Here is a 13123-nt window from a genome sequence, read left to right as displayed (position 1 = left end):
ATGGTTAAGTGCTCGCGCGCGAAGCCAATTAGTCCTGGGCTCGAATCTCGCTGTGTGGGGGCGGGTTTGTGGATGCGCACTGCTGAGGAGTCCCATACTAGGACGAAACGGCCATCCAGTGCTTCCAGGTTTTCCATGGTGGTCTAGCTTCAATTGATTCATGATTTCAACCTGTGAAATAAACAATTAACCTTCTTATATACATTATACATCAAAACATACATATAAAATGTATTTGGTAAATAAACAACAAAGTCTTAATCTGACAAACAAAGTAAAAGTAAAACAAAAAAGAGAAAAAACCATTTTGACAAATAAGTTTTCTTTTTTTTCTGTTTTGTTTTTTTCTTACATACACCACCCTATCATATGACATTTCAGCTGATGATACTAATGTGATATAGTCACATGTCTGTTCGTATGTGTATATATAATAATTATTGTCAAGTGTTCATTAGTAACGTAATTGAAATTTAAAAAAAAAAAGAAAAACAACCACAACAATAATCATAATATTTTAGTCATAGTGATTATAAGACTTTGTTGCTGGGTAACAGTGAGTAGTTGTAACCTTATTGTATTGATTATATATATAAGTTAAAAATTTATCTTTTCATTACATATACATCACATATACACGCTCACACATGTTTACCAACTTTCATTTATATGTATATATAGAATAGTATAAATGAATAGTTAAGATTCTACTGTTGTTGTATACACTTGACAACAACATCAATATCATTTGACTAATAAGAAAGGAAATAATTTTTATTGAATATTTCTTATTATATATAATCTATATTCACTGTAATTATTCCATTGAATGTTATATGGGGTCAAAAATAATTGCATTGATTGTATGTTTACCATTATTACTATTATTAATTGCATTGGGACTTGCAATTTTCTATTGTCTACGTTCAAGAAAACGTATTAGTAAGTTTACTACGATAATTTTATCCTTAATTTATTTTATTGCCATGTTTTAAATCTATGTTGAATATGATTGATTGAATTCAAGATAAGATGGATAGTTTGTCAGTCAGTCAGAATACAGTGATCTTGAGTGCTATTAGAGATATGAGAACGGTTATCAGTTCCCGGTTGCTCACATCATGGAAGGGTTCTTCTGGAGGTACATAAAAAGGAAATTGAATTAGAGGTGGTTTTAGTGACCTGAGAGCATGACCGCAGTGCTCGAGGGACAACTGCTTGAGGACTGTCACACACGACCTTTTTATGGGTAATTTTTGTGTTAGCTCCATACTTCTTGAAACCATACTACCGGAGAAGTATATTTGTGGGATAAGGCAAGGTCTGCATTTTTAGGGTCGACCTTTTCTAACCCCACCCCTCCTTTGTAGGAAGGCAGCATCGCTGTTCTGCTGGTTGTCCGAAGGAAACACCTTACTGCTGTCACACCTCTGTACAGTCAGCAGCACGACTTCGCCTTTGGAACTTCGGTTTGTTGCTTTTAGTGTTACCGTTCTTCAGTGGACCACTCTGGGATGGTAGGACCTTGATGAACGGTTGTTCCAGTCAGTATACCTCGGTTGCTGCATCACGATAGGCAAGCCCGACCACCACGTCAAGGTAGAAACAACGGTTGGAGGATAGTTTCTAGTTAATAAAGAATTAAGTAAATATTGTTTATATTTAATTATTATCGTGTCAGTCAGTCAGTCAGTCACAACTTAGAACTTCGTACATACGCATACCAGTTCGAGTTGTCATAGCACATTAGCACAGAGATGCAGTTGTCGATTCATATCCCATAGTGGTAGAGGTAGTAAAAGTATAAGCAGTAATCGGAAAGATTAAAGTTTGGAGGTGTTATTCAAGGAATATAATGCAGTGAAATAAATTTGCAAAGAGAAAAAAGAGACAAGGAGGAATCAGGGGATTAGAATTTGGAAGAACACAAAGAGTGTATGCACCTGCGCCATTGCAAACGATTTTGAGCCATGTCATTCAGGGTCTCTAACCATCGGTTGCTATCATCTCGCGGATCTCAACCAGGTAGTCTACACCTACCGACATGACTCAGTCCACTTGTCAGTGACTTCATGGATTTAAGCAATGTTTTGGTCTGGCCGCCCCTAGCTTTCTTCCAACCTAATTCTACATCATAAAACATCGCACGTCGGGGCAGTCGGTGGTTGCACACACGTAACACGTGTCCAAGCCATCTCAACTGATGAAGTTTCACTACGTCATCAATTGGTTTGCCATCCTTACCTAGTACCTGTTTCTTAACAACTGCGTTATTTATTAGGTGGTCCCAGGATATACGAGCAATGCTTCGAAGTAACCTATGGTCGAATACTAGTATTCCACGAATATCCTCTACTCTTACCGGCCATGCTTCACTGCCATAAAGTAGGATGGAACGAACTGCTGCTCAGTTCGTTGGCCGTTCCGTCCTACTTTGGGACTCCTCCGTGGTAGTACGCATCCGCGATCCCGTCTCGCGAGATTCTAACCCAGGACCTATCAACCTCACAAGCGAGCGCTTAACCATTAGACCACTGAGCCAGTCGGCATTCACCGATGTTAATGTCTAACATCTACTAATCCACAAAAATTTAGCGACACATCTACCATTGTCTTCAATGAGTTACTATCTCACAACAGACGCGATTGAACTGCATTGGTCACTGCTTCTTACTAGAACTCCAGGAAATACCTCGTGGTCACCGTCACTAGTGAGTATATGTTGTTGAATATCAGAAGGGATTTTGTGGATATTATAGTAATTTTAATAGTTGAGATCATGAGTCTATTGAAGCTAGACCTTGACTGTTAAAATTACTATAATATCTGCAAAACTCTTTCTGATATTTTTAAGATATTTGATGAAATTGACAAACATATCAGTTGTGTACGCACACAAGAGATACAATTTTAGTGTAAAAGCCAAATTACAAAAAACACTTGCTACCGATATATATATATATATAAATATAAATATAAATATATAAATATATATATATATATATAGACCCTGAATGACATAGCTCAAAATCGTTTGCAATCGCACAGGTGAATCCACTCTCTCTGTTCTCTCAAATTCTAATCTTCTGAATTCTTCATGTCCCTTTATTTTTTCTCTTTCCAAATTTATTTCACTGGATTATACTCCTTGAATAACATCTCCAAACTTTGATCTTTCCGATTACTGCTTATAATTTTACTACCTCTACCATTGTGGGATTTAAATCGACAACTGCATCTCTGTGCTAATGTGATATGGCAAGTCGAACTTATGTACGTACGTACGGATGTACGAAGTTCTTCGTTGTTACTGACTGACTGACTGACTCAACACTTGTAACTCATACTGTAAAATAGCTAATCTAGGATTGTTGTCTCTATTACAATCTCATTTTTACTTAATATTCTTAATGTCATGAACTAGAAGTTAGTTGATATCAGTTGAGAAGATGATAATTGTCTCTAGTCTAAGTGTACTGTCTCATCTAAAGACTAACATCCTAAGATTGGACCAATCGCCCACGTTGACTAGGAACGAATAATTATGAGATCAGGCTGAAATAATCTTAACTTCTATTATATGTAAAATAAGAGAATACAAGAGGTAAACTTCTATTATAGTCTTCTTCAAGGATTTATAGATTGATGCGCATTAATTATCAGACTGTAACATAATTGAAATTATAAATCATACTTTACACACAATCAAGTTAATATGTGAAATAGAATAAAGAAAAATGTAAATCATTAACAATAATGAAGGAATAATGAGATGTATAACAATAGTTAGTTGGTCCAAAGGGAAGCATACCATACAGGAAATAGAATCGACTAGTTGTTTAATAAAAATAATACTCACACATTAATGTAAGTTTTCTGACAATAATCATCATTTGCTCACTAGTGACTGGCATCAAGATGGATTTTCTGGAGTTGTTGTGATAAGTTGTGACTAGTGGAGTTCAACCGAGTCTGAAGTGAGATAATAACTCACTGAAGACAATGGTGAACAGTGGAACAATTTCGTGGATAGATTAAAGTTAGACATTAACATCGTTGGATATCGGCCGGCTCAGTGGTCTAGTGGTTAAGCGCTCGCTTGTGAGAGTGGTAAGTCCTGGATTCGGATCTCACTAGACGAGGTCGTGAATGCTCACTGCCACGGATGAGTCCGAAACTCGGACGACACGGCACATCCAGTGCCTCGAGGTTTTCCGTGGTGGTCTAAATTCAATTAACTCATGAATTCAACTATGTAATGACTATAATATCCACAAAACACCTCTTTGATTATAATAACTATATAATAAAATTATATACAATAATAATAATCCATGGAAATAAGTCTCGAAAGTTCAAACTGGTTTATTACCTTATTCTACTGATACAAAATTATCTAATCAAACACTCATATTTGAACAAAGAAATAATTCTCTTCAGCTTCTGAAGTTATATAGATATACGGCTGCACAGCTTGGTAATAAATTGGTTGAAAAGAGATCCTTTCGCTGAACTTCATACTTTTAAGTATGTATGATTGTTTGTAGGGACTTAACTGGTGAGAAGTGATTAAATTGATTATTCCCCATTGATGTTCATTCAACAATTCCTTGCTATCAGTCTTACTATTATGATAACTCTATTCATCCCTTGAATACATTTATGACATTCAATACACGTCTAAAAAATAGTTGACTTAAAGTTATAAGCAGACCACTGTAGTATACGAGACCAAGTCTCTATCAAGTTATAAACAGAAATGCTTATGAGCAAAGATGGATAGTGGTTAGCTGTGGAATCCAGGACATATGTCTCATCCTATTTGGGACTTTCCAGCCGGATGTACCTGTATTCCACAGTTGATGTTTATTTCGGGACTTGAACCCAATACCGTTCGCTTCAAACGCCATTGCGTTATCTACTTAACTGCTGAGTCCTGATAGCCACCTGCTTGTGCAATGGAGTGAAGTTATATTCACTTGATGTTGTTTACTTGTATCTTCCCATTGTTATTTATAACGGCAATTGATCAATCTCTTGTTGGCAGTATGCACAGTATGCACATATGATAATAAGAGACTGATCAACTGAACTCCTAAATAACAATGGGAAGATACAAGTAAGCAACATCAAGTGAATAGAAATACTTATCATTTCAAAAAGATAATAGTCAATTAGCAGTCTACTTGAAAGACTTAGTTAGGTCTTTGGGTGTTTTTTTCTAAAAAATTCTGGATCGTGGATGCACTCTGATGAGGAGTCTCATACTAGGATAGAACAACTGTCCAGTGCTTCCAGGTCTCCATGGTAGACTCATGAATTCAACTATTAAATTACAACAAATTCGGTTCATTCTGTAAATGTAGGAATTATTATTTCATTTTAGAATTTTTAACAGTTGAATTCACAAGTCGATTGAATCTAGACTACTATTGAAAACCTAGAAGCATTGGATGACCATTTCATCCGTGTATAAGATTCCTCAGTTGTGCGCATCTACAATTCTGCACGCGGGACTAGAACTCAGGATTCTACAATAAACTCCTGTAAAGATTAAAGGCAAGATTTTAACTGGAACTAAATGCTCATTTTAGCTACTGGTATTAATGTTTACCACAGATATCCATAATAATAGAGATACCTTACACATCATTTTTAAATATTTAATCAATCAATAAATTCAAATCAATGAAATTAGGCAATAATCAATAATCTAATGTGTGCTTACAGTTTATAAAATCAATAAATTAATTTATTTAGATGAAAAATAGAATTATCAGTATAGAGTTGTGGAAATTATTGAGTTTTGGATGAGATTGTGAATTGATCAATGTTAGACCACTGTTGAAAACCTGGAAGCACTGGACGGCCGTCTCGTCCTAATGAGGGACTCCCTAGCAGTGGAGTTCAATCAGTGTCGGGTAGAGTTAGGTACCTGCCTCAGACAATGGATGAATGATTGCGTAAACATTCATGGATTTATGAGAGTTAGACATTAACACTGTTGGATGTCGGCTTACTGGTTTACAGGTGAAGCGTTCGCGCACGAAACCGAATATCCTGGGATCGAATCCCAGGTTCAGAATCGTGGATGCGTGCTATTGAAGAGTTCCATACTAAGACGAAACAACCATCTAGTGCTTTCAGGTTTTCATTAATGATCTAGCTTACATCGATTCATAAATTAAACTATAAAATCTATTTTGACAAATAGTTTTCACTTTGTAAATATCGATTGAAAAATCAATAAATTTCTTTCTGCAAAGGTAAATTAAATGTAAATTTATAAATTTACTTTTAACTTAAGAATTAATTTATTCTCATTCACCTGATTATCATTAAAAAAAGGTCAAACGGAAGGTATTACGAATTGGAATTAATAGAAATAGAAATATACATAAGACAATGAGACTAATACAATAACAATAGTATAGTATAGTATATGTGATGATCACTAGAGACTAGTTAATGCTTAGATGGTGGTTGGAGGTAGTCGACAGGAAACCCTGGACTCGAGTTTCATGCTACTTGGCACTCGTCAGCAAGGTGTACCTGTAATCTTGAGGGATCTGGTGCTCCCTGACGGATCCGATCCCGTGTCACCCAGCTTCATAGTCAGAGACGTTAACAGTGAGCTATCCAGGCCGCGATTGGCCTCCTGTATGACTGAGATGTAATCACAATTGATTGATCACTGGGTGGTGATCAATGTCATGTCATCAGGGAGCACCAGTTCCCTCAAGATTACAGGTACACCTTGCTGACGAGCGTCAAGTAGCATGAAACCCGGATCCAGGATTACCTGTCGACTACCTCCAACCACCATCTAATCTCAATATATAGTGCACGCAGTGTTGTGTCACCTAGACTGGTGGCCACATTACAACATGGTCGATAGCATTCGATCTGCACCTCCAACCACCATCTAATCTCAATATATAGTGCACGCAGTGTTGTGTCACCTAGACTGGTGGCCACATTGCAACATGGTCGATAGCATTCGATCTGCACTAAATTAGGACTTGCCACACATGACATTGATCACCACCCAGTGATCAATCAATTGTGACCAGTTTATGCTGATATATATTCACTTCAATTTGGAAAGATGTTGGTTATTATTTAGTGAATGAACATTGAACTTAGATAGTACAATCAATTACATAACTTTATGATACATTATTGAAATCTACTGAGACGCAACAATATGGACTAGTGTATGCTCATTTTATGGTCAGATGATTAGGTATTCATATGAAGGTCCTGATTTCGGTCCCCTGTAATGAGGTTATGAATGTATATTGCTAATGAACAAACCCATACTAGAACAAATAACCGTGCTGATACTTCCCAGTTTTTAATGGTTGTCTAACCAAGATCATTTCGTGACGTATACTATGAAACACAACAATCTCTATAAATTCTGTGCACTTACTTACTTACGCTTGTTACTCCCAATGAAGCATAAGCCGCCGACCAGCATTCTCCAACCCACTCTGTCATGAGCCTTCCTTTCTAGTTCTATCCAATTTTTGTTCGTTTTTCTCATGTCTATCCCCATTTCTCGGCGTAATGTGTTCTTTGGTTTTCCTCTTTTGTTTTGGCCTTCAGAATTCTGTGTGAGGGCTTGCTTTGTGACACAGTTGGGTACTCTCCTCAATGTGTGTCCTATCCAATTCTAGTGCTTCTGCCTGGAGCCCCTTCGTGGGCTACTGCCGGTTTCAAATCCGGATAAAGGAGGAGGGTTTGGCAGGGGGTTAGCGACCCCATCCCGTAGAAAACTAACTCGCTAAAAAAACGCTAACCAGAAAAATTCTGCGCACTAACAATTCTATTTCATTTTTAATGTTATAATGATGTTTCGTTGATAATCTTTAAACAGAAAATAGTACCATTTGTATATAAATGAAAATTCCAAAAAAACCGTAATTGGGTGGTTTAATTTGAAACATGTTTTGTATAATAATCGTTTTTTATAACAGTAATTCTGTGAACTGTAGTAATTCTATGCCTCGATATTACCTTAATTCACAAGCATTATAAACTAAGATGAATACGCACAGTATGTACATACAGTGGTCCTAAACGTCAATGGGCGATTCAAGTAAATAATACCAAGTGAATTTAAATTTCACCTCATCGCACAAGTAGATGGCTATTATGACTCAGTAGCGGATAGTACTGGGTTCAAGTCAGCTCTAAGATGAAGGTACATCCAGCTGACGAGTCCCGACTAGGACGAAACGCGCGTCGTGGATTCCACTGTCTGCCACTACACATCTTTGCTTACAAGGTTTAGAATCATCTCGAAATAGTGAAGTTTTTTATAAAATGCCATAATGTATAGCTATTATTTTCAAGAATGGAGCAATCAGTTTTAGTTTGAAGCAATATTAAGAACGCTAATCAATTTAATGTACTATATTGCCCATTCAGAACTTCGTTTATCGATTAATTCACTTGTATTACCAGTAGGACCAGTGACCTACTAAGTATCAATTGTTACATGAACCAAAAAAAAACACTAAAAAACTTAAACGCTCGTTATCCGTCAAGATCATTCTAAACACATTAGCCAATCAAAGGACGTGGATAGGAAACACATTAGTTTCTTATTGTGCTTAAATTGATTGTGATTCAAAACGTATACAGTAATATGCTTCAAATTCCTGACCACAGAGGGTATCAAATAAGAAATCATGATTTAAACATTATTATAACATTAGTGATAGAGAGTAAACCAAACAGTATCTGATTAATTACCGGTAGATCTATAAAATACTGACGACTTCGGGAGACCTATCAGACAACCAGGAAACACTGTCTGGTTATGAAAGAATTAACAACAAAGAGCGATAAAATAATAGCTTTCATCTGAACAATCAACCCTCGCACGTCAAATTATTTCTTATAGCGAAGGGAAAGGTCGGAATAGTATCGTGAGTTTGATTTTTTACCCCCATAGAGTTTTCGTTACCAAATAACTTTGATCATAATGTCAAAAGGTGAGGGTTATATATTACGAGTTTTAATTCGGGTTAAGAAATTAGGGTCGAGGTTTCTATAATACACAATAACATCAGTTATAATCCGATACCTCACCACCTTTCTATTTACAAACTTAAGAATCTTGGAGCTGAGATTTAGAGTAAGAGTTAGAGTAGTAGAATACCGCCTAGTTTCAATAAACACTCTTGACTACGCATTGAATCATTTCAGGTGACTTAACACACAATCTTTCTTTGAAGCAGGTATTTTTCGTAATGTAGTTAGCACCATCCTAAATTCACTTTTTGGCTGCATAATACATATTTCCATTGACGTAAAGCACTTTAAGGACCCGATTTTGCCAATCTTCATTTCTCCAATAATAAGATACAAGTTATCTATCATTGAACTTCAAGTGTGCAAAATACATAGGGCGTTACTTTGCTTCCGATTGGTTAATCTAAAGCCGTCGGTATAATATAATTTTACCTGACTAGGAATATGAATATAACTGTGATTCACACCTTTTGTTTGCTTAATTTATTCTATAATTTTCACACTTTCGTTTTCACAGGACAACGTACTACATCAACTCCAGTGCGAAATCATTTACCTAGATCACAGCCAACTCCAACCTCAAATTTTACTAATATTCCTGCACAAGCCCCATACCCGACGGGTTCATCACAAGTTCCATATTCAATGAGTTCATCTCAGGCTCCATATCCAATTAGTTCATCACAAGATGGAATGCCAACAGGAGCAGCAGTGATATCGTCGGCGCCTAACTTAGATCAACCACCACCATATCCTGCGTTATCTGAACTACCACCTCCCCCACCACCATATTATTCTAAAATAGACAATTCCTAAATAAAGAAAAAAAGTATGTAGTTTACTGATAATATATGTTAGGCTTACTGTAATCGGGTTGGTAGCATATTGTCTGTCTAGTATTTAAACAAAAATTTCACATCATGTATAAATGGCGTATTATGCAATGAACTAAGAATTATTATTGATTCGTCATGATCTCACTAATGTGTAGCGTAACAAGTGATTTTTTTCTCATTAGCATTTTTTAGTTAGTCTTCTTTCTACAGGATAGAGTTGCTGACTCCATGTCCAACCCTTTTCCTTTATCCGGGCAGTAACCTTAATAAGGCTCCAAGCGAGACTCACCAGACTGCATCACGAAGCAAGTCCTTAGAGTGGAATCCTTAGGGTAATAGGAAAAAAGGAAAACAAAGGACATATTTCTCCGATAATTGGAAGCAGACATCAAAAGGATGAGTAACACTTGATAAAAACTAGAAAGGAGATCCCAGAACAGTGCAGGTTTGAGATTCCTGGTCGATGGCCTGTGCTTCACGAGGGATAAAAGGCTTAAGTAAGTAAGTAGTGATCAAGGTTGAGGTCAGTTATGTCTTGTGCATATGGAAAACAATTTGTGACGCCTAAATCAAGCAAGCTTTTATGATTCATACAACTAACACATCAGTCTTGAATGAGATCATGAATAAGTCAGTGCTAGACCACCATGAGAAACCTGAAAACATTGGACGACCGTTTAAACTTAGCATAGGACTCCTCAGCATTGCACTTCCACAATCCTGCACATGAGACTCGAACCCAGGACCTTCAGTATCACGCACAAACGCTCAACTTGTAGACCACTGAGCCGGCATTCAACAGTGTTAATGTCTAACTTCAACCAATTCACTGTATTGCGCCACCATTCTCCATTGTGTTCAGTGTGTAACTATCTCACAGCAGACACAGTTGAAATCCATTGGTCATAGCTTTTCACTAGGACGCCAGGAATTTTTTCTTGAGGCTAGTAACACATCATTGTTAATTTACAGTAAAATATCAAATGATCTAGCTTAAATAACCATATTTACACTGAGGATGGCACAAAAAATTGAATGACACCAAACGACTGACAACATAATATTTTGTATTCATTAAAAACTGAATTCCTTCCGTACAATTTAACATTTACAAATGTTAATAATAAAAGCAAGGGTGGATAGTGGCTAGCAGTGAAATCCACCACGCGCTTTACTTCCTATTTAGGACTCATCAGCTAGATGTACTTACATCTCAGAGTTGATGTTCATTATGGGACTTCAATCCAATACCATTCACTTCAAATATTATTGTGTTATCCACTTATCTACTGAGTCCTAATAGCCATGTGCTTGTGTCCATCTTTGCTTGTGAATTAAGGCTATATCGAGTCGATACGCACAATATACACATATGCCAGTAAGAGATTGATCAATTGCAGTCCTAAACATTAATGGATAGATTTAAATAAACAATACTAAGTGAATGTTATGAATATTTTAATTAAATTTATATTAAATTTCAGGCTATACAATATGAAACTATGAAAACATCTTAGTGATTAAAATGGTTTCTATGCTCTAACAAATAAAAAATCATCAAAATTATTGATTTTTTTCTTTCTTTCTTTCTTTCAATTTGTAAACTATTGAAAATACTTTTTATTCTGTTGATGTACAAATGGAATATTTTTTTTTGTATAAATATAACAAGTTCAAAAAAAATAAATAATTTATTCATCCACTTTATGATATAGAAATGAATTTGAAACTTATACCCACCCCACCCCCTTCTCCAACCCCCTACCTCTCTTAATTTGCTCTAAAAAAGGAACTAGTTTCAAAGCGATTTCATCATATTATAAATTGATCAGTTTTTTTTGTGTATGATTTACATGGTAACTAATTCGTTGATGGAATTGTTATGTAAACCGGTAATTATGTTTATTTTTATGTGTTCAGTTTATTGAAAGTAATTTTTCTTCTTATTATTCAAGGTATGTATATAGTTATTGATGATCAATATCTTATTGAATCATCTTTAATGTGGTACCTAAATATTTTATAGTTAAGTTGATACTACCTCTTCTCAACTGAAAAAAAAGAGTGAGCGAGAGAGAGAGAAAACTATTTCTCAATTTATTCGTAATATCCAAATACAGTATACTGTGATGGATAAATGACAGTTGATTACATAATATACTGTATGTTGACTATGAGTATAATGAATTCAGTGTTGTAAATAAAATTTTTTTTTTAAAGAAACCTACTGTAAATCATTGAATTTTATATTGATATTATAGTTTTTATATAAATATTTTATATTCTCAGTTCGAATCTCGTGAGGAGGGATCATGGATACGAACTACCATAGAGGAGTTTCACAATAGGATAAAACAGCTATCCAGTGCTTCCAGGTTTTCCATGGTGGTCTAGACTTAATTCATTCATGATCTCAACTATTGAGATGATTTTATGATTTTATGGCAATTATTGAACTTATCCTGGATGACATTCAGATCAGTGTTTTTATTACAAATAATAAGAGTGTCAAACATATACCTTTTGTATAAATGAAAGTCGTCAATCGTCTGTTGATGTATTGTGTACTTAAGATTGAAAATGAAACAATCCTCTAGAAGAGGGCTAATTAATGAACCTATATCGATGTCATCAGTTGGTCTGAAGATCTCATTAGTAATAAATCGTCCAGTGAACTCTAGATTCTGTTCCTTAGCTCTTCTAGTAGCCCCAAGGCTAGATCTACACAGTAACTGGAACATGAGAGAAAAGGCACGAAATATGGAAGAAAATACTTTACTCCAAAGGTTTGTTTATGTACAGAAAATGTAGGGCATTTATAGTGTTATAGATGGCCTTGGGTTTCCGGAATATTCTGGAACTCTATTAAACATAGTAACAGTATAGGTAATCATTGAATCAGAAACTTGACATGTGACTTTTCACTTTCTAGATATTTCTGGCAAAATGTCTTGTGAACAGTGATTGTATAAGATGCTTCTCAATGTTTTCAAAGCCTTTTTTGCTTTTTTCGAGGAGTTTTCTGGATCTCCCCAACAATTAGTAAATCTAAACTGAACATTGAAAATTCCTTTAAACGACGTTTTGGAATACCAACATTGAGGTTGTTATTTTCATTATTGTCAAATACAAAACCTATGGTCTCTGTCTTTCGTCCTAGTATAGGACGAGACGACATTACAGTGCTTCTAGGTTTTCATTGGTGGTCTAACATCGATCCATTTATGATAATAATTAAAGCT

At 35.6% G+C, this 13123-nt stretch overlaps 1 protein-coding gene across 1 annotated transcript; it reads left to right on the top strand.

Moving 5' to 3' along the window:
• Positions 1 to 469: 469 nt before the first annotated feature.
• MS3_00009656 (uncharacterized protein) lies at positions 470 to 12660 on the top strand. The gene is made up of 3 exons (XM_012937415.3): positions 470 to 942; positions 9563 to 9874; positions 11366 to 12660. The coding sequence occupies exons 1-2, from the start codon at positions 837 to 839 to the stop codon at positions 9859 to 9861; spliced, it is 405 nt and encodes a 134-aa protein (XP_012792869.3). The 5' UTR covers positions 470 to 836; the 3' UTR covers positions 9862 to 9874; positions 11366 to 12660.
• Positions 12661 to 13123: the final 463 nt, after the last annotated feature.

Source organism: Schistosoma haematobium, chromosome 7 (genome assembly GCF_000699445.3).
Source record: "Schistosoma haematobium chromosome 7, whole genome shotgun sequence".
Taxonomy (NCBI): Eukaryota; Metazoa; Platyhelminthes; class Trematoda; order Strigeidida; family Schistosomatidae; genus Schistosoma; species Schistosoma haematobium.
The sequence above is the reverse complement of the archived record's forward strand: the minus strand, read 5'-3'. Positions and strand labels throughout refer to the sequence as shown.